This window comes from Stegodyphus dumicola, chromosome 3 (genome assembly GCF_044657685.1).
Source record: "Stegodyphus dumicola isolate Sdum_Otavi_A_Nest chromosome 3, ASM4465768v1".
Lineage (NCBI taxonomy): Eukaryota > Metazoa > Arthropoda > Arachnida > Araneae > Eresidae > Stegodyphus > Stegodyphus dumicola.
In genome coordinates this window covers 235,172,551-235,193,156 of record NC_140770.1, presented here as the reverse complement: position 1 = coordinate 235,193,156, position 20,606 = coordinate 235,172,551, and the positions used below count along the sequence as shown (strand labels likewise).

Genomic DNA, 20,606 nt, shown 5'->3' with positions numbered 1-20,606 from the left:
TTTCAGACGTATTTTGTGCTTCATTGTGTTTAATAATGCCCATAAAGCATTTATAAATTAAAAAATATAATTTAAAGAAATTATGTCTAAACATATAAATAACGCTTCAGTGTACTCATTTAGCATATCATATCAAAAATTTTGAACTGCTTGTACTAAGTGATTTATTTTGTTATATAGTATCCATAATTTGTTGGATATCCATAATTTTGTTGAAATTATAAATGCATAAATATATATATTTACTTTATAGTGTAAAATTTTTAGTTAAATTGCTTGTGTTTTAAAATAAATTTTTATATGAGGTGTCTGCGTAAGTGAAATACATTTTTGAAAGTGTTAGTGGACATAAAATTTAAGAATAATTATTCTATGTTTTAAAAATATCCATTATGACTTACAAACTTTGATCATGTATTATTTTTAAGTTTAGATTATATAATTACACTTAAAGCAGAAACTGATTTATGTATTTCATATTTTAAAATATGGCACTGTCATCTTTTGGATCTTTCTGTAATAAGTTTAGTTAAGTACTCCATAGTACTCTGGTTCAGTACAACAGAGCGATAGTCAATATTGTCAATATTGTTTCTTCAGGTGTCAAATAGCTTAGATGACATGCTGTTCTTTTTGTTGTTGTGTTGTAGTAAAACAAGAGCTGAAATAGAGCAAATAATTATTAATAATAAAAATATTATTCACATGAAACAACTAAATTTAATTCTAAGATGGAAAGTAGAGGGAAAATTTTATAAAAATCATATTTCTGTATAATCTTGTAAATTTATATTGATTTGTTGTGTAACATAAATTAAGCAAAATCTCAGACATTAAATCTAGAATTAAATTTATAATTAGAATGTAAAACAAATGATTAAATTAACACAATTTGATTATTAATTTCCTTATATATATATATATATATATATAATTTATCAAGCAAAGTAGTAATTATAATTTTTAAAAAAACCAATTTTGGTCTAGAAAACATCTTGCGCAATATGCTGCAAAATAAGTAAAATATAAAAATTGTAGTAAGCTCGCCTAAAAGTTACCAAGAGCTGCTGCTCCAAAAGGTTCAACACGTTTTAAAAAAATTAATCTATATGAAAATCAAACCATTAGACATGTAAAACATTAAAAAAACAGAAAAAGATAAAAAGTAAGCGGAAAATGGTAAATTAGCCCAATTCGACTTCCAAACTGGCTTTTCAAGGGAAATTTCATTTATTTGAACGTCGAATCAAGCTAACCCCATTACGCGTTTCGCCAAAACAGACAATTGGAACTTTTTCGCTAAAAATTTTTTTTAATTTAGACAAAGTGTCTTGGAAGAGAATTGAGACTATTAAAATTACCTAGACACTTTGTCTAAATTTAAAAAAATTTTTAGCGAAAAAGTTTCAATTGTCTGTTTCGGCGAAACGCGTAATGGGGTTAGCTTGATTCGACGTTCAAATAAATGAAATTTCCCTTGAAAAGCCAGTTTGGAAGTCGAATTGGGCTAATTTACCATTTTTCGCTTACTTTTTATCTTTTTCTGTTTTTTTAATGTTTTACATGTCTAATGGTTTGATTTTCATATGTATTAATTTTTTTAAAACGTGTTGAACCTTTTGGAGCAGCAGCTCTTGGTAACTTTTAGGCGAGCTTACTACAATTCATATATATATTGTAATTTTATACTTAATTTTCAATCTTAATTTCATTAAATAACAAACCACTGTCAAAGAGATCAAAATTCAATTTATTCTCTTTTATTAGCATCCATTTCCAACAGTTTGTCTTATTTCAAACAGTTTTTATTAGATATAAAAAACTAACAGTGACACTTTTTTTCATATTTTTCTTTATCTTTTGTGTGTTTTGCATCTTAGGCCTGAGGAAAATGTAATTAGGAAGTCATATTTCAAGCTTGCTCAAAAGTATCATCCAGACAAAAACCCAGATGGTCGAGTATGTATACTTATCCATTAAACATTTATTTGGAAAAGAGATTTTCTTTTTGGCAAAGTATTTAAACATTCAGAACTAAATGCATGTCTAATAAATAATACATGTCATGAACTGAATATGTTTTGTTTCTTTTCCTTCAAGGAAATGTTTGAAAATGTCAACAAAGCGTATGAATTCCTGTGTAGTAAATCATCAAGACAGTGCGAAGGACCTGATCCACATAATGTTGTCCTTATTTTGAAAACCCAGACTATTCTCTTTAGTCATTATAAAGATGGTAAATATGTTTTTCTTATTTGATTTTGGTATTAATTAATGTATTAGCACTAAGGGAAAAAATGCAGTACTATATGAGAAGAAAAGAGCTTGACCACAGCTTTCAATAGTTAGCCATTAAATTAATATGAATTTTTAAGAATAAGCTAAAATGTTATCAAAGATGCAACCTTTTATATTAATGATAGATTACTTATAATTTCTGTTTATGGCTAATTAATAACCTTTCTTGTGATTTGTGTAGTAAGAATGCATATGTAATTTTTCAAAACTAGCATAATATGGTCCATACTTGTAGACAGCTGAAAACTTAAATTTCTTAAAAAATAAAGTGCATTGTCTTTTTTGCCATTTTATTCATATTGTCATAAAAATTGCCTTATAAAATTTTTATTACATGATTAAGAATTATTTTAGATTATTTTTTTTGGTAACAATTAAATTTGAAGATCATTGTTTCCCAAACTTGAAAGATTTTTCCTGCGTCTTTGAGATGGAGGTATGCTTGCATACTCCTCAATGATATATACATGTGACAGCTAGTTCGTATATTTTGCATGAAATATGTAGAATATTTTTTCCCTGCTTTTGTAATTTGCATTTGTTCGTTTTTAATATTGGATTTTGTTATATGAATTGGCTGTTAGTTAAAGTAATCTTATTTTGTGCACTGTTTTGAAAATTATTGAAAAAGTATCTAAAATTAATTCAAAGGTTATCTGTCTGCAGTTAGCAATTAGTCGAAAATATAAAATTCTAATTTATGCATTTGAATTTTATTATTTTTAAAGAAATGAAAATATATACCATGTAAACACTTTTGATCACTTTATTATGAAATTTCTTTTATACAATAGCCATCTTATGAAGTTGATATTTTTGTTGATTGAATTTTGTTGTGAGAAATGTTATTTTCAGTATGAAAGAATGCATGAGTTGTTCAAGAAATTATATTCTGCCATTCACTTTCATATTTATTTTAAATTTTATAAATTAATATGCCATTTTCATATTTCTTTTACAGTTTTACATCCATATAAATACTCAGGTTATCCTATGCTAGTGAAGACAATAAGATTAGAAACCAATGATTCTCAGCTTTTTTCCAAAACTGCCCCATTACTGGCTGCTGCAGCAGAAACTGCGTACCATACAGTCAATTGCTCGGCATTGAATGCTGAAGAAATGCGAAGAGAAGGTGGTCTTGAGGTATAAATTTCGTATGAATGATTCTTCTATGGAGGATGACTATGTGTTATTTTAAATATATTTAATATGTGAACTTTTTATCTTAACACATTGAATAATTAAATTTAAACATTTAAAGTGTAATGAAATAAATTAACAAATATATATTTTTTTAAAGTGTAGTAGTGTGTTTTCATCATGTTATACAGATTTTTTTCAACAAAATTCCATCCCTATCTTATGGCATGTAGGCATTACAAGAAGCATTTTCTCGTTGTGTTGGAGTATTAAGCCATTCATCTAAAATGGAGGACCTATCTACGCAAGTTTGTATCCATATATCTCGTTGCTTTGCTGTTGCTGCACAATTTAGAGGCTGTAGAGAACGCATGATTGAAATGCCTGACATGATTAAAGATTTGTGTAGAATATTATACTTTAATGTGAGTATATGCTTTTTTATTAATATCATGTAGATCTGTAAAATGAAACTGCCCATAAAATCGAAATTTTAAAATGAGTAGGGCCGGGTCACACTGCCAATAGATTTAAGTACTATCACCTTATATTACAGGAATAAATAATAGGCAAATATTGAAACAGTGCAGTAAAATAATGTGCTAACGTTTTACAATAGTTTATTATATAGAGAGATTGTATAAATATATGCAGTGAGTGGTCTTTTTAACCTTAATTTTCAAGTCTTCTACATAGTTTCTTTTATTTCAAAATAATATATAAAACTTGGATAGGCTTTCATGTTGTCTTCATGTCTTTCTAAATTGAATTCTGATTTTATTTCAACTATGTGTATTTTGATGAAATACAAACCTAATTTATAAGCTGAAGGAATTTTTAGATAATTTCAGCAAAAAGAAAATATTGTCAATTTAGAGCCAACAGTGATAAATTTTAGATTTATTAATATGCAAATGATTCATGTTCCATAAAGTAAAATTTTATTTTCATATTGTAATGAAAGTAAGAACCATAATATAAGAAAATTAAAATTTTGCTTTTTTAAAAATATCAATTCATATGTATTATATAAATTAAACAAGAAATATAATGAAAATGTTGATAAATACAAAAGCTGGAATAAAAGTAGTTTTTCATATTCATAAATTAAAACTAAATTTCAGACAGGTAACTAAAAGACTGACCCCTGAAACTATAAAATCCCCTGCCCCTATTGAGAACTCCTGGTTTAGAGTGTTAAGACCTTATTTCAGATCATCTTTTTGAGAATTTCATAACAATAATACATGCTACCAGATGGTTTCTGCCATAAAACTCGGCCATACTTTAATTGTTACACTATCCCAGTAAACGGTATACTTTGGTGGGAGGAGAGACTGTGTAAATTATTGGAGAAGATGCTATCGGTGAAAGGGAAATGAAGTTTTAAATTGTTAGTTTCATAAAACATGCAACAGATTCACAATTAATATAGATATAGAGCTAATCTAATTCATATATATAGGGTGCATAGTTAATATATATAGTTAACGGCACTTAACACACAATGCGTGATGGCTGACCATATTCAGTTCACATGCATTATACACTGCATGTTGATATATAATGTACTTAGCACAATTTGCATTTTAAGTAAAACAACAAAATATATTAAACAGAACATTTGCAGCTTACTTTACGTCCTTGGAAGTAGCAAATACTTGTAATATATTCTACAGTTTAAGTAGGTGCACATGAAATGTAGGAAACAGCATATGTTCAGCCTAGGTTCACTTTATTTAATAATACAGAGGAATGCATCATAATTTGCATGGAATAAAGTAGCCACAATAATACATAAATAAGCTGTGAATAGTGTTGTTTTTAGTCTGTGAAAAGAAACATGGTATATTAGTGCATAATTTAAATTTCAATGGCATTTTACTTGTGTCATTAACATCAAAATTATTATGATGGCATAATTTAAATTTCAATGGCATTTTGCTTGTGTCATTAACATCAAAATTATTATGACGGCATAATTTATTCCTAATGTAGGGTCACACCACAAACCAATAAATTTTGTAAAAAACTTTTGCAGTTTTTACACCAGGTAATTTGAATTATGCAAGCTTTACTAAGTGTAACAATGTATTAAACTGTTACATATTTCATTTTTAAAGTTGACTTTGACTGACCAGTCATTTATTTCCAGTTTCATTATACCTAAATTGATTTCATTTCAGTTACTAAACTTCAATCTTTATTTTCTAGAAATTTTAAGAACGAGCACTTAAAAGATTATAACTTTGTTATTGTAAAAGTATTTTAGTGTGAGCTTAAAATTCGCAAAAATTTTTAAAGTATATAAAAAGGGAAAATTCGTCATATTGCTCATCATCATCGCATTGTAGTTTGCTTTTAAACAGTGGTATTCAAACTATGGGTTACACCCAAAAAAGCACAAAATTCATACTGGAGTCACAAGGTGGATAAAAATCCTACAAAGTCTGAAATGATGGTATATAACTAAGGATTAATGATCTTATTGGTTACATGAAATCATTTTTAGGTCTTTTGCATTTTTATGAGGTCACACTGTCATAAAGTTTGAGTACCATTGATGTAAGATAATGCCCCCCCCCAAACTCACAGACAGATGTTACTGAAGACAATGAAAACAAGCTCTAAAATCTCTTGTTTTATATGTTTAGAAGTAGGCTTAAATACTTTTCATTTAGATCAATGCAACTGAATGAAATTAAAAAATGCTTTTGGAAGGAATGGATGATTAAAACTAATGTATAATTTGCTGTAATGTGCATACTTAAAATGTATGTTTTTTAAACCTTTGGATGTGCTATTTTAGTCATGCTGGTGTGTAAAAGACACACCACACACTGTTTTTCATTATTTGAGAAACAATTCATTTGTAAGCTAGAAGTAAATTTTCTGTAATTAGTGTAAATGCATCTTTCCAAAACTGTAAAGTTAGCCTCAAGCAACTATATGGACTAAAGTACAAGGAAAACATAAAATAACCAACCAATCAATCAAAGTAATTACTATTGAGAATAATTGTTGTAAACTGGTTGTTTCAACATATATGACATACAGGATAAGTTAATTTCAGTGATGTATATCGAAGAATATAATCATTCAGGTTTAAGTGTAATTTTCTATTTTAATCCAAAAATGATAAAAATTTTTAATAGAAATTGCTGTAATATAAGAAAGCATTCAGAACTTTAGTTTCTAAAATCAAGCAGTAATTCCTTCTGTAAGTTTAAAAATGAAACTAGAAGAATTTTGTGCATAGAAGGTAAACCCAGAAAAACTATTGAAAGTTTCTGTTCAAATGATAGGAAGCAAAATCGCCTTTGCCAGGTATTGTTGGGAAAATGAATGAGAAGCAATTAAATCAAGTTATTTAAAGGCTAAAGGTAGGTAGGTACAAGTCTGAACTAATATCATCAACTAAATCAGAAGTTTTTTTATCAGTGTTAGAAGTAGAATTCAGAAAATCTTATTGTCAACTGAAGCCTTTACATTTTTAGGTAAAGGGGAGTAATTTGATTGGCTGAAACTGAGAAAAGGGAGTTTTCAACATGGGTGCCAAATGCCTGATTTATAATTCCCCCCCCCCAATCATAAGATCATGCGCAAAATTTCAAAACTTTCCTTATTTGATTAATTTATATTAAGGCAGATACCCAGGAGTTCCGATTTTATATAGGCTATTAAAAGATATCTCTTTTTTTTTTTTTTTAAAGTTGAATTATATTATATATGAAACTGTAAGATGGCTGTAGCTTTCCTCGCCTGTGACTTAATATGCATTGTTCAAAAAGGAATGCTTTGAAAGTTCACATTAAGGGGAGGGAAAGAATTCTTAAATCATTGATTGCACATTTTCATCAGTCACAAAACTACATTTTTCAGTTGTCTTTCTCCAAATATCAAAGAATAACATAATAGGCCAGTTAGAATTCTTGGAGGCCTTTTAGCATATATAAGAATTTTTATGTATAAGAAATATATAAAAATATAATCTTTATTTATCTTTAGTGATCCATATTTTAATCTTTGTTTACTTTTATCTTTCTTAGAACATTTTTTCTTACTTGCTTCATATTCAGATTTTTAACAAGAAAAGGTTTTAGGAGTTTTGTTTCCTATTAGTACGCTTGAAATTTCTAATTAGTTATGTGTTCTTACACTGAGTACATGTTTTTGTTCTTATTTTTTTTTTGTATTTGCTGCTATAGAGGGAAATATTGCTTTACCTTTTGAAGTATAGTATTTAAGATTTTATTGTATATCAGTTCTGATGCTAAGTTTTATCTTTTTAAAATTAATTTCTTTTGATATGTCCAATTGGCAGTGATTTTGGGCTTTTTTCCTTTTCATAGCATCTAACAAAATTGTGTGCTGTCGTTGTGGAATGTATCAGTGCTTTGGCCATAAATGATGTTCTCCAGACTCATTTATATCAAGCAGGTGTTTTGTTTCATTTACTTAAATTCCTTTTCAATTATGATTACACTTTAGAAGAAGGTGGTGTTGAGAGAGCAGAGGAATCAAACAAGCAGGTATTATTTTTATGTCAGGATTACTGTTCATATCTATAGTAGCAGTAGTTTCAAGAATTTTAAATATTAACATTTATTTTACATTTTCAGGAGATTGCAAATCAACTAGCCAAACTTAGCATTAATGCCTTAAGTAGAATAGGAGGTTATGGTTCTGGAGAAGATGAAACACCAAAAAATGATGCAGTGCATATGTCTCTGACTGCTATGTTAACACCTTATTTAGTAAATCAACTTGGGCATGGTGATGTTGCTGAAGTAAGTACTGTGATATTTATGTGGTGTAATTTAATCTGCAATTAAAAATTACTTTTAATTTAATTAATGATGACAAGTTTTAATGACTTGCATTAGTGTCTATCTGATTTTTAGAATGAATTCTCAGAACAGCTGCCCAAATTCTTTTTCATTTAAAAGCAACTCTTTGTGATTATGAAGTTTGAATATTATTAGAAGAAATCATTTGATTATTCGATTTTGTTTTGAAATACTGAATATTTCTAATTTAAAATAACTGTATTTTAACAAAAGCCTTTAATTGCATCCATGTGTATTCCTATTAGTTATAAAGAATAAAGTACTTATTACATGATGGTTTAAATTTTTATTATAAGTACTACAACTTTTCATGGCAATTATCGTATTCTTTTTTGTTGTAACTAATTACTTTATTGAATCAGCTTGGGCATGCAATGAAAAAATATCCTGATACAATGAAAATTGAAATGAAAAAATATCTTGATTTATTGTGTATTATTAGATGGGAAGTATACGAAACAACATTCGTGAGCTAAACTTGTTGAAAGAAAATCTTTTGCTTGTAGTTAATTCCATAGCTAGTGGCACATATTACTTTTTGTTAAAAATAATGTTTATATCAGTCAGATTCTACTTATTTTGAATTACCAGTTGGTTTCCATTGGTTGTCTGTACTCATTGTCTTGGTTGATCAGCAAGCTTGCTTTGATAAAATTGAATAATATTGTAGTTTTTTATATTATGAAGCAAGCCATCCATATGGTACAGTGATTAGGGGAGCCTACTGCTATACGAAAGGGCCTGGATTCGAATCCTAGAGAAGGCATCATTGTATCTGTCTGCACCTGTTAGGTATTTCCATAACAAAGTGACCACCACTTAAGCCCTTAGCTGTGGCCAAGCTGAAGTCAGCTGAGGGCCTACCATTGGGGGCGATATTACGAAGCAGTGTTAAAAGAACATGTATATCATGGTGCTGGGAGAAGTTTGGACAACAGCCCTGATAAATTATTAATCCAGCAGCATAGATTTAATCAAGAATAAAAATTAGAGGAGGTGATCCAAACTGTAAATGGCTTGCAATCCAGCTGCATCTTTCAAATTATATCAGATTACTTGCCTTCTTGGAGTAATCTCAAACTCAGATTGTCTGCAGGCCCAGTGCATGATATGAAAATAGCCAATGGGCCCACAAAGGAAAATATTACAATTTATATTTATTTTCTCTTCAAAATCTAAAGGTTGAGATCTGTTAGAAATTTCTGCTAGTTATATGGGTACAGTTCAAATATGTTGGTACAACTTAAATACGTTGATAACTAAATATGAAAATTTCAGATTGAGATTTCTTTTAAATAATTCTAATATGTTGAATTAACCACTAAATAACTTGTTTTGAACATTTTCCAAATGACATAAAACATAAGAATAAATAGTGGCAACCTGTTATCGTTCATTTATTTATTAAATTTTTCTTTGCTGCATATAGAAACAATGCATATATTTGTATGTAAATAATCATAAACTTTATTTGTTACTTCAGCATTCAGCCGCAACAATAACTCTTGTCATTTAGTTTTTGATAGTATGACCTAGGAGAAAAATTTCAAAGAATTATCACAAGTTGTATAAATACATCAGTCATTCGGATTGACTTGTTTAATTTTGATCTGCATAAAAAAACTGTTTGCGTATAAATGTATTCCAAAACAAAGCAATCATTATTATTACCAAAATTTGTAATTGAGGGTATTTGTCTTTTGACAACTATGAAAAAAAGGTTAATCAAATTTACAATTCTAAACCTTTGAGTAAGATTTACACTGGCCGTTAAAATTAAAGGATAATGAGAAAAAATATGCTCATTAAGTTTATGTTATAACCAGTGCTCATTGCTGTAATTAATGTTAATTAAATAGAATTGAATGCAAAATTGTTCTTTCGCGCATACGTTAGTGCTGGAAATATGTAAATTCGAGGATTTGCAATGTGATGCAATGGACACGCGTAGCAATTCTGGTCTGTAGTGTTGTTTAATATGAATATGGTTTTTGAGAGTGATCAGTATTCAGTACTTATGGCTCAAAGGCAGCATTTAAGTGAAAGTCAAAAGTGGCAGATAATTAGTAGATTCAGCAGAGGTCAAACACAAATAGAGTTTGCCCAAGATTTGAATATCCTTAAGTATGTCATATAAAATTTGGAGCTGCTTTTTAAGCGCTGGATCACTTGATAGACAGCCTGGTCAAGGGGGACTTGGCTTGAAGAAACCGTAAAGCTACTACAGTCAAAAGTCGTTAATTCGGACACCCATAATCAGGAATGATCTATAATCCGGACCTCAAAGCTACAAACTTTCTGCGCATGCGTTGAGTTGACGCATGCGTGTAAGACCTTTACTGCTGCGGATTTGCGCGTGCGCAAAATACGTTTACGAATGCGCGTTTAATGTATAACGGAAGGGATAAGCTAAGCTAAAATTATATAATTATCTATTTCAGTTAATGTCGCAGATTGCATTGTTCCTTAATCTTCGAATTGGATCCGGCTTATTATTTTTTGCAGACTGTTAGAGCAATTTTATAAAAGTAAGCTTGAACTTTCGATTATTTCAAATAGAATTTCCGATATATATTTACTAATATGTAAAGGATATACAAAGCAAAAGCATCTTTCAGAGTCCATTAAACAAAAAGTGGAATTGCTGCAAAAGGAATTGCTGCAAAAAATGGATAAAGGCATATCTTTTGTTTATCTAAACTTTAACGTTTGTTTATCTAAACTTTGTTTATCTTTATCCCCAGGGAGCGGAGCGCAATGAATTGGAAGTTGATCTGTCAACACTATCCTTATCTTAAGGGCAGATGTTTTTATTTTATTTGGCTTATAATTGCTTACTAAATGTGGTATTTCCTCTCGATGTACTCCGTCTTTGATATTATTTAAATCAAATGCCTCGTCATTATAATTCGCTTCCGATAGCGAAGAAAGTAACAGAGGTTATTGAAAACGAAAAAATTTCGATTGACAAATTAGTCGGTATTCTCGACACAGCAATTATAGGACTTGAACAGCGGAACTTAACTGAACAAGAAATTATGTCTGTTTATGGAATTAAAGAGAATGTATTATCACATAAAAAACGAAGCAACTTAAACAACTTACATTGAAAGAAATGTTTAATAAAGTTAACAAATAAATATTAAGCTTTTTTTTTTTTTTTTTTTTTATAAATTTTGATACCCTTTAGATCATAATTGTTCTTTATTTCGTAAATTATGGTTTCATATTTTTAATTTTATAATTTCTGCGTGCCATTTTACCAGATTTAAACTGATGATCTATAATCCAGAAAAATCAATAATCCGGAATCGCCGAAGTCCCGACGAGTCCGGATTAACGACTTTTGACTGTATAAGAGATTTGGTTATAGATCCTCAGGCTGGCACAGGAAGTCAAATTAGCCACTCTATCACTGCACAAAGGCTTAATCGTATTTAACCTAAATTTGCAATTGAAGTTAAATGTTCCTTTATCTTGAAAACTTTTATTTTCTGGAAAATATATAAACTGTTTTATCTCATTTAGTTACTTTTTCCTAGGTGTTAAAAATATTGAATAGTAATACAGAAAATCCATATCTTATTTGGAATAATGCAACTCGAGCAGAACTGAATGAATATCTGGAAATCCAATGTAAAAATAAAATACGTTCTGTAAGTATTCATTTTTAGTGTAAAGTAACTCCATCTCATTATGAAATAAAATTAAAAGGTTATATATGTGTATTTATAAATTCTTCTTCTTCTTCTTTTTTTTTTTTTGTGTGTGTGTGTGTGTGTTTTAATAAAAGACTCTTTTCAGGGTGAATGTGATCCTACTTATGGAAGTGACTTTAAATTTTCTGCTCATAGTTCAGAGCTCATAATTGGAGGAGTATTTGTCCGGATTTATAACGAGCAACCTACATTTCCACTTGAAGTAAGTTTTAACGAATTTCTTGTCTATCTCACAATAAATAATTATAAATATGTTCTTTTAATATAACACATTGCTAGTTAGTATCCTGTTTGCTGCAGAAAAGTATTTTGCGACAGAGGCTTTATTGAATTTGTTGGTGAGCTACTGGCTGGCTAACAGAAGTGCCAGATTGAGTCAAAAGCTCATTATTTAATTTGTGTAGATTGTTTACCTGCTGAAGTAGAAATTATCGAAGAGCTTCTTAGTATTAAAATCTAGTGGTAACCATATTGTAGCATTTAATTCCACATGTGTGAATTTTTTAAAATTTTTATAAAATAATTTATTTACCTGTCTATAATATATCATCAGATATTTTGTGAATTTTCCTTTTAATTTGTGTTATTAATATGTATCATTAGGGTTATTACAAAAGGTCTAAAATCAGTCAGTGGGATTGACATGAGAAGTTTAAAACAGTTAGGATTCTTAGATGTTTTTGATGTTCTTGCTCTAATGTAATAAGACTAGGCATAAAATTTAATTTATGAAAAGAACACCTGCAGGATGAGAAAATAAAGGTTAAAAAAAACTGTTGTGTCAGATTGAATATGCCAGATTTGCGAAACATTTTGCATTAGAACTGAAAGTTAAAGCACAAAAAATTATATCTTTTTATTTCAGAAACTTCATTTTGAACTTCTTATAAAAATTATTAAAAACTAAAATTATTTTTAATTGTTAAAATTTATTCTGTAGACAAAATTAGTGCTCCTGTGTGCATATAATAAATTTTATTCTTATTTTTCAGAATCCTAAACATTTCAATTTAGAATTATTAGACTTTTTATGTTCCCAAGCTCAGTATCTTTATTCTCTAATGTCTTTACAATCATCTGGAGTTAAAGCTGAGACAAATCAGACTAGATTAAAAAATGTGGAGATGGCATTAGAAGCTTTGCGAAATGTTATTCGAAACAATCCTGGTAAATTATTTTAATTTATCTGACTATATATATTTTTATACATTACTGATGTTTTATCTTATTTAAAAGTAAAACTCATTTATAACATTTTTTTAAGGTGTTGAAATGCAATGCATTGGACATTTCAAACTTCTTTTCAGTCTTCTCAGGCTAGATAATTGTCCTCATGTGCAGGCCCTTGCTATTGACGTAAGTATTAATGTTTTTTAACACTAAGTTTTCTAGTTTTACTTGTAAAGCAGTAATCTATGGAATTTGACAAATACTGCTGGTAGAAAGTGATATTTGCTCTGTACTTGTCACTAGCTTTGTACGTAGTAAAGTATGCCTGCCAGTGCTTGCTAACCCCTAAAAACACATTTCATATATAAAAATATAAAAAATCACTGTGTAGCCTGCACAGAGAGATAATTTTTTATTGAAACGTCTGCTTAAAAAATATATACTACCAAAACGTAATAAAAGCAAATATAAGAAAATGTTACATTATTTGCAAATTGTATTGGTATTGAAATTTTATTATTTTAAAAAATTTCACTGTGTAAGCAGAGCTTGAATTATGCTTAAAGGGCATATTTATTGGAAAATAGCTTACTTTCCCTGTTTGTGATCATGTGGTTTAGGAAAGGGCCTTTAAAAAATAAGACTTAAAGGAAAATTTTCAGAACCTTATGGGAAATTTATTTGCTTCATCACAGTTAAAATTACACTGAGTGGTTCACTGCCATTCAAATATTTCTATTTTTTGCTTTGAAATATGTTACTTCAATAGGACCATCAGCTGTGCATCACTGTGTTGATTTAACTGTATACTCTGTCTCTAACACACACAAAAAAAAGTCTGAAAGCTTTCAGATTTGACATTACACCCAAAGTTTTTTTTTTTTTTTTTTTTTTAACATTTTGTGTGTTACCTTTATTTATTGAATAATTGAATATCATGTTCTTTGCGCTTAACCCTCTGACTGTTCAATTTGTTGACCGAAATCGCTTCAATTTTTTCCCCATATTTTAAATTTATGTATATTGGAGAATTGAAAAATGCACTTTTTCTTTCTAGAAATTTTTTTTTATATAGATTTTTATCATGAGAAACTAAGTTGCCTGAAAAGCCAATTTCAGATGTTATCACCAAAAAAAAAAATCTTTTTTTAAATAAATTTCAGTAGAATTACAGTTGATTTCTATTTATTGCATAATATAAAAAAAGTAAAATTTAAGAAAATATAAAGTGCTGAGGGAAAAATACCTTAGAAATGCAGTTTAGTATGATAGAGTTCAAAACAGGGTTCAAGGCAAAGTCCAACTTCACAGTTTTTGCACCAAATTCAATAAATCTAATTATTAATCTGATCAATAAATCTAATTAATAATTCAATTATTTAATTAAATAATCAAGATAATCACTGAATGTTTTCTAGCAGTCAGTTCTGTAAGAAAAAAGCAGCAAATAGTGGAATGTGAGCGGTATTACCCACGTGCCTTCAAACGCCACAATTTAGTGGACAACTAACAATATCTGTTGGCCAAAACATAAACTAAACATCTAATACTGTATATAACGTATTTCAGTGGTTAAACTTGGAAAAAATGGGATGGGCTCCTCAATAAAGGAAGAAAAGCGCATGCCCGCGGAAATCGCAGGATGATCAACTAGAGAGTTAAACCATAAAATTCAATTCAGCAGCAATATTGCAAAATAATTCTCAAATGAGCATACCTGTAGAATTTTCGATACACAATCTCATGCGCTGGAGATAAAAATGTCTTTTTTTTCTGTTCAGTGTTGTCATTGCTCACTTTGAAATCGTTGAGTTTCTCAATTGTGGTATAAATGCAGAAGACTTTCATTTACATAATAAAGCCACTAATAAGTTTTTTTTAATGTCACATGAAAGCAGTTTTATAAAAGTGAGTATCTTAGCTTGTAAATGTTTTTGTTTTAAAACATATTAATTTTATAAGGAAAAATAAAGTGAAGCAATTCTCAACCACAGTTAAATTAAATGCCAGAGGAAATCTTTGTATTATTGTTTTTACAAAGAGAGAAATACAGGATGGTCAGCAAATAAGCCCTGAATTAATTCTTTTTCTTGAGGAGAGGGAGTCATTAATTTTTACCTGAAAAGTCCTGTTTTTAAGATAGCTTTTCATAAGCTTAATAAAACTGATGGGCAGATAAACAAGGTGTATCTATTCTATCGATCTTTGTTGTAGAGATATTTAATTTTGAAATCAGTGCTTATTCGCTGATCACCCTGTATGTTCGGTTGTAGAAAGCTTGGACAGTGTCACATGAACTTTGGATATCTCCTCATTGGTTGACTGTTGATCAGATAAACAAAATTTGATGTTATAGAGAGATACAAAGTTGTACAAAATTATCAGAACACTTTATAGCATTTTTAGGATATATATTAAGAATAATTAAGAATTTATACTATCATATTTAAAAACAAATTAATCATTTTATTTAAACATACAAGAAACAAAGAGTATTAGACAAAATTGTTTTTTCTAATACTCCTTCACAATAATGCATGAACAAAATAATGTAAATCGTTTGTTCCTGATGTTGTTTTTCAAATCCTAGCATATACTACTTTGATGCTTTCAGACTTAATAAATAATTTATAATTAGAATTTTATTCTAAACAATATGTACTTGAAAAAACAGAATCTAAATCTCAAAGTTCACATTAAACTTTTTAAAAATACTTTTAAGTATATAGAAATATTATTTACTGAAACAAAAAAAAAAAACTGCTAGAATAATCCATAAGCACGTAAAAATCTAGCAACATATTTTTACAAATGTATTCACAAGGATTATAGGTCCCTCTGAAGGCAATATTTAGTTTTAATTTTTTACTGTTATACATATAATACAATGCCTTTCATGGGCACATAATGGCATCTAGTGTAGTGTTAAAAATTGTTTAGCGCAGGAAAAATATTGCAAAAGTAATTATTATTATTAAAGTATATTTTGCAAAAGTAATTATTTGGTGTATTTGTCAGCAGAAGAGCTATTCAGTTCCATTTCTGGTATTGTTTTGATTGTAGTTATTATTTTTTAGATGTTTTAATACTTTTTATCAATGAAAGCTTGAATTAAATATTTCCTTTTTGGTTGTAAAAAAGTATCCTTGTCATTACTCCATTTTCCTTCAAATTGCAATCTGCTGTACTATTTGTTCAATTTTTTATATTTTTTAAAATGTTGTGGCGTTAGGACTACCATGTATACCATTTAAATGGTAGGTATAAAAATTAAATGTTTATACTTGCTAGGTCATTGCTGGTGTTACTGGAAACCAGGAATGTGTGAATGATATTGCTGCTAGTGATGTCCTTGTTTATCTTCTCCTTGTTTTACATTCCTTTCAGCTCTCAGCTAGTAAGTTAAAATGAAATTATCTTCTTTTGCATTAAATATGCTTATTTGTTAGCAAGTTGTATTAAAGTTTTATTTGTTTTTAAGGTCAAATAACTGTCTTGGAAATTCTTTTGCCGTTAATGTCCAATGGAAAACTAGTCAAAGATGCAATGGCTAAAGGTGGAGTAATTTTTAAACGCTTTCTGAATTTTTTCATGTTTAACTTTGCATAAAAAGAAATAAGTCTTTTCAGCTAATAATGTATAATAAGCAGTGCCCTCGTTGTTTAATGAAAGTGTAATTTTTAACAAATTAAGTGAATTGCAATGAATAAAAAAAAATGTGATTTTTCTTTTTTTATTTGGAAGTTAGTTTTTCCTATATTAGAGGATGCTTTATCTGCCATTATGTGGCTCTAAACTGGTTTGTTGAAGAATAATTTTGTTTAGTCTTCCAGCAGCTAAGCTTTAAATTTTTTGCCTGTTAACTTGTTAATTTATTCCCTGTCTTAATTAAAGTATATATAGATATTTAGATAAAGAGTTTTCATTTTGAGTAATTCTATTTTATGTGTCAGACCAGTACTTGCATATTATCCCATCTATCATAAAATTGTTGCCAATCAGTATGATTTAGCACCAATTATGTATAATTCTGACATAATAAGGCACTTGTAACATCTGCACTTTTGTTTGATGTAACTCCAGTTGATTCTCGATAAGCCACTATCTGATGTGTACACCACATGACTTCCTTGTATGGAGTATTAAATTATATGCATTTTTTGCTACATTTGGTTTAAACCTAATTCCTTGAATTTCATTAGAGATATATTTCTCATTCAATTAATTCAGTTCTCTTTTCCCAACAAAGCAAAAACACATACCTCAAAATAGCTTACTTAAAAATTAAAAAATATAAAAAGAAAAAAACTGAGAGTTTTCACATTTTATATTACGCTCAAAGGGGCTTTTTTAACGTTTTGTGTGTTACCTTTATTTATTAAATATCATGTTCTTCACACTTAAACCATAAAATTCAATTCAATAGCAATATCACACATATAAATGTTATATCACATTAAAGAACAGACATAAGTCTCACATGAAGAATATGTCGTCCAAGTTTTTCTTATTTTTATTTACAACTGAAACATAACATATTAACCTTTCAGCACGCGCATATGTGCAAAATTTAGGAGAAATTCAGTTTTTAATGCACATTTTTCGCATATTGAAGCTAAGACGTCTGAAGGTCATTTCTATTCCTCCTTTCTACCCTTCCCCACATCATGGAATGTGTCAATAAGAAGTCATTTGACTTTTTCCTTTTTACTGGGCTTTTGCGCTACGTGGCAGCGTTTTCGTAAAGCTTACGACATGCGCTTGCTCATGGGTGAAAATTCGAAACATTTCTTTTTCTCAAATATTTTGTAATTTTGTGTTATTAATTGCCGTGTATTATTTTAATGCCGTATTATTATTTTAATTTGAATGCATTTGCCTCTGTAAATTTTATATCGGTTTTCAAGGCAAAAAAATAAGTGCAACCAGCTGATTTTGCTCGCATTCTTCAAGAATTATTTGATGACGAAAAGGAAGACAAGGAAACCTTTGGATGACCTTTTTAGAATATTAGCGATTTCCATTCCTTATTTTCTTTTATTTCTATATTTTAGAAATAAATAAAAATATTAAAGTTAGTTAAACCCTTTGCGGCACAGTGTGTCTGGTCTGGACACACCTAAAAATTTCCTTCTGTACGCACAGAAAAATTGAATGAAAAAGGATTTATAGGTTACTCTGAACTTTCTTTATTTATAGTAGATGGCAGCTCAACACAAACCAGTCCATATATTTTAGCCATGTTAGTTTTTTAAGACCCTCATTTTTCAAAGGAATCTTCCAGATTTTTTTAGGGTATAAAAGGAATTGTTTGAAAAGAAATTTCTATGTTATTTTTTTGGCTGTATGCTAATCTCTTTATTCTATATTAGTTTTAAATTTTTACCTTGAAATCTTGCCTAAAACCAAATGGTGAACCCTAGATGTGCCCAGACCGGGCTCCCTGATAATCTAGGACAACTGAGAGTCTGTATTCTTTGTTTCTCCGCATCTCATCAGTCAGTTCATTGACACAATGCTTGTTTTAGCACTCTTTTGGAAGCTCTATTCAATCAGTGTGCCACTTTGGGCACACCTACAGAATTATAATGATAAATGCTATTTTCTTAAAATTTTACTTGTGTACTCCTCTAGGCCTAATTAGACTGCCTACTTTTTTTTTTTTTTTTTTTTTTTTTTTTTAACTCCGACTTTAAAAGGTAGCTTGCCGGAAAAGGTTAAAGTGCATTTTTGTAATTTCCTTACAGAACTTTACTTCTGTAATTTCCTTACAGAAGTAAGTAATGCTAAACTTACTTTTTTTCGTACCAAGGTGTTTTCCTTTTTTATTTGTCTATACTTGCCTTTGATGAATATTAAAATTAGCTTCGATTTTAAAATATAATTATTAAATAATAAATTAAAAAATTTCTATAATGAAAAACTTCATTGCATTTCCATCTCACTAACATAAGAACTTAAAAATAATTTACTTATATCTGAATGTGATTTGTATTTTGCAATAATAGATTCATATTTTATTTCTTAACAAATTTATTATCAATATTCACTCATTTCTGTTGTTTTTCGTGGCAAAAACGGTAAAATAATGGATGTCGTAGAAAATACGACGCACGCACGCTCATGTAAAATTGCCCAGTGCGTGTGCTGGAAGGTTAACCCGACAGAAGGCGCGCACCCAACACTGACGTTGGAGATCGCGCGGGGTGACAGCGTCACCCCAATCAGTTTCATTAGGAAAATGTGTTATATATTTTATAGAAATCATTTGATTATAAACAATAATTGCAATATTTCATTTAGAAACTATACTTCTTTACTTAAAAAACTTATTTCAATATTTAAGATAAAAATCCATTCAAAATAAGTATATACCTAATCAGGAGTCAGAAGCTAACATATACTTCTGGCAAACAAAGGAAGAATGAATTTTACATGAAAAATTATCACATATTTTGCAAGAAATTGTAGTTTTATTGTCTTTGGATCTTGGACACATAGCACGTCGGCCTTTGTCGAGTTTTGGTTTCTTTGATGGGCGTTATTCTGATACACTAGAAGTTGCATTATCGATGCTTTCACGAACCACTTTAGGAAACATTGACATAATTTTTGTAATCTCTATGTAAGGCGCTGTATAAGAGATATAGCCAAATTTTTTAGGAATTTTCTACTATTTCCATATTGTAAGGGAGGGGTCTTTGTTGGGAATAAAGCAACTCGGGTATTTATTGCAGTGATGTTCAACACCGTAAAAGACGACCATCGGTCCTCTGTTGGTTTTGAGAGATGTCGATAACATTTCATCAACTTTATCTACACCACCTTTTATTGCATTATGAAAGTAAATTATTTCTGGTTTCTTCGTATCATCACTTTTATCAATGGCATCATCGCAATGCATTGTAGATAACAAAACTACACATTTTGATTTTTTAGGCACATACGATACTATTGTCGCGTTCTTTTAGAACCCAAATATAGAAGAATAACCGTTCCTAGTTTTTGTTTGGACGAACTTGGTGGGAATTTCAGCCTTGTTTCTGTTCAGGGTTCCTGCAATAGTTAACTTCTTTGACAAAAGTCCTTTTGCTAGAGGATAACTCGTATACCAATTATCCATTGTTACATTTCTGCCCAAACAAAGGGGTGCACAGGCGTTTTGTAATTTCAAATGAAGAATTTTCAAATCTAAAGGGACCTTCTGACTGTTGTCTTGCGTATATCTCCATGTTATAGCTGCAGAAAGTTCTTGAATCTACTAAGGCAAATATTTTGATTCCATACTTCGATGGGTTGCTGGGTATATATTGACGAAAGGAACACCGCCCTCGAAATTTCTCTAATTTTTCTTTGATAGTAACATATTTACCAATAAGGTATATCTTTTGGCAATTTTCATTGAAATCGGTAAAAAATTCTCTCG

General features: G+C 29.4%; 1 protein-coding gene across 2 annotated transcripts in view; it reads left to right on the top strand.

The window, feature by feature from the left end:
* The window catches only part of Rme-8 (receptor mediated endocytosis 8), a 196,094-nt gene that overhangs the window by 137,940 nt on the left and 37,548 nt on the right, over positions 1-20,606 (top strand). For both annotated transcript variants that reach the window (XM_085813925.1, XM_085813926.1), the window contains 12 exons: positions 1,881-1,959; positions 2,101-2,236; positions 3,260-3,444; positions 3,675-3,866; positions 7,794-7,973; positions 8,064-8,231; positions 11,834-11,947; positions 12,096-12,212; positions 13,003-13,177; positions 13,275-13,366; positions 16,472-16,577; positions 16,662-16,736. In XM_085813925.1, the coding sequence (XP_085670051.1) occupies positions 1,881-1,959; positions 2,101-2,236; positions 3,260-3,444; positions 3,675-3,866; positions 7,794-7,973; positions 8,064-8,231; positions 11,834-11,947; positions 12,096-12,212; positions 13,003-13,177; positions 13,275-13,366; positions 16,472-16,577; positions 16,662-16,736 (1,619 nt within the window). The remainder of the gene's footprint in view (positions 1-1,880; positions 1,960-2,100; positions 2,237-3,259; positions 3,445-3,674; positions 3,867-7,793; positions 7,974-8,063; positions 8,232-11,833; positions 11,948-12,095; positions 12,213-13,002; positions 13,178-13,274; positions 13,367-16,471; positions 16,578-16,661; positions 16,737-20,606) is intronic.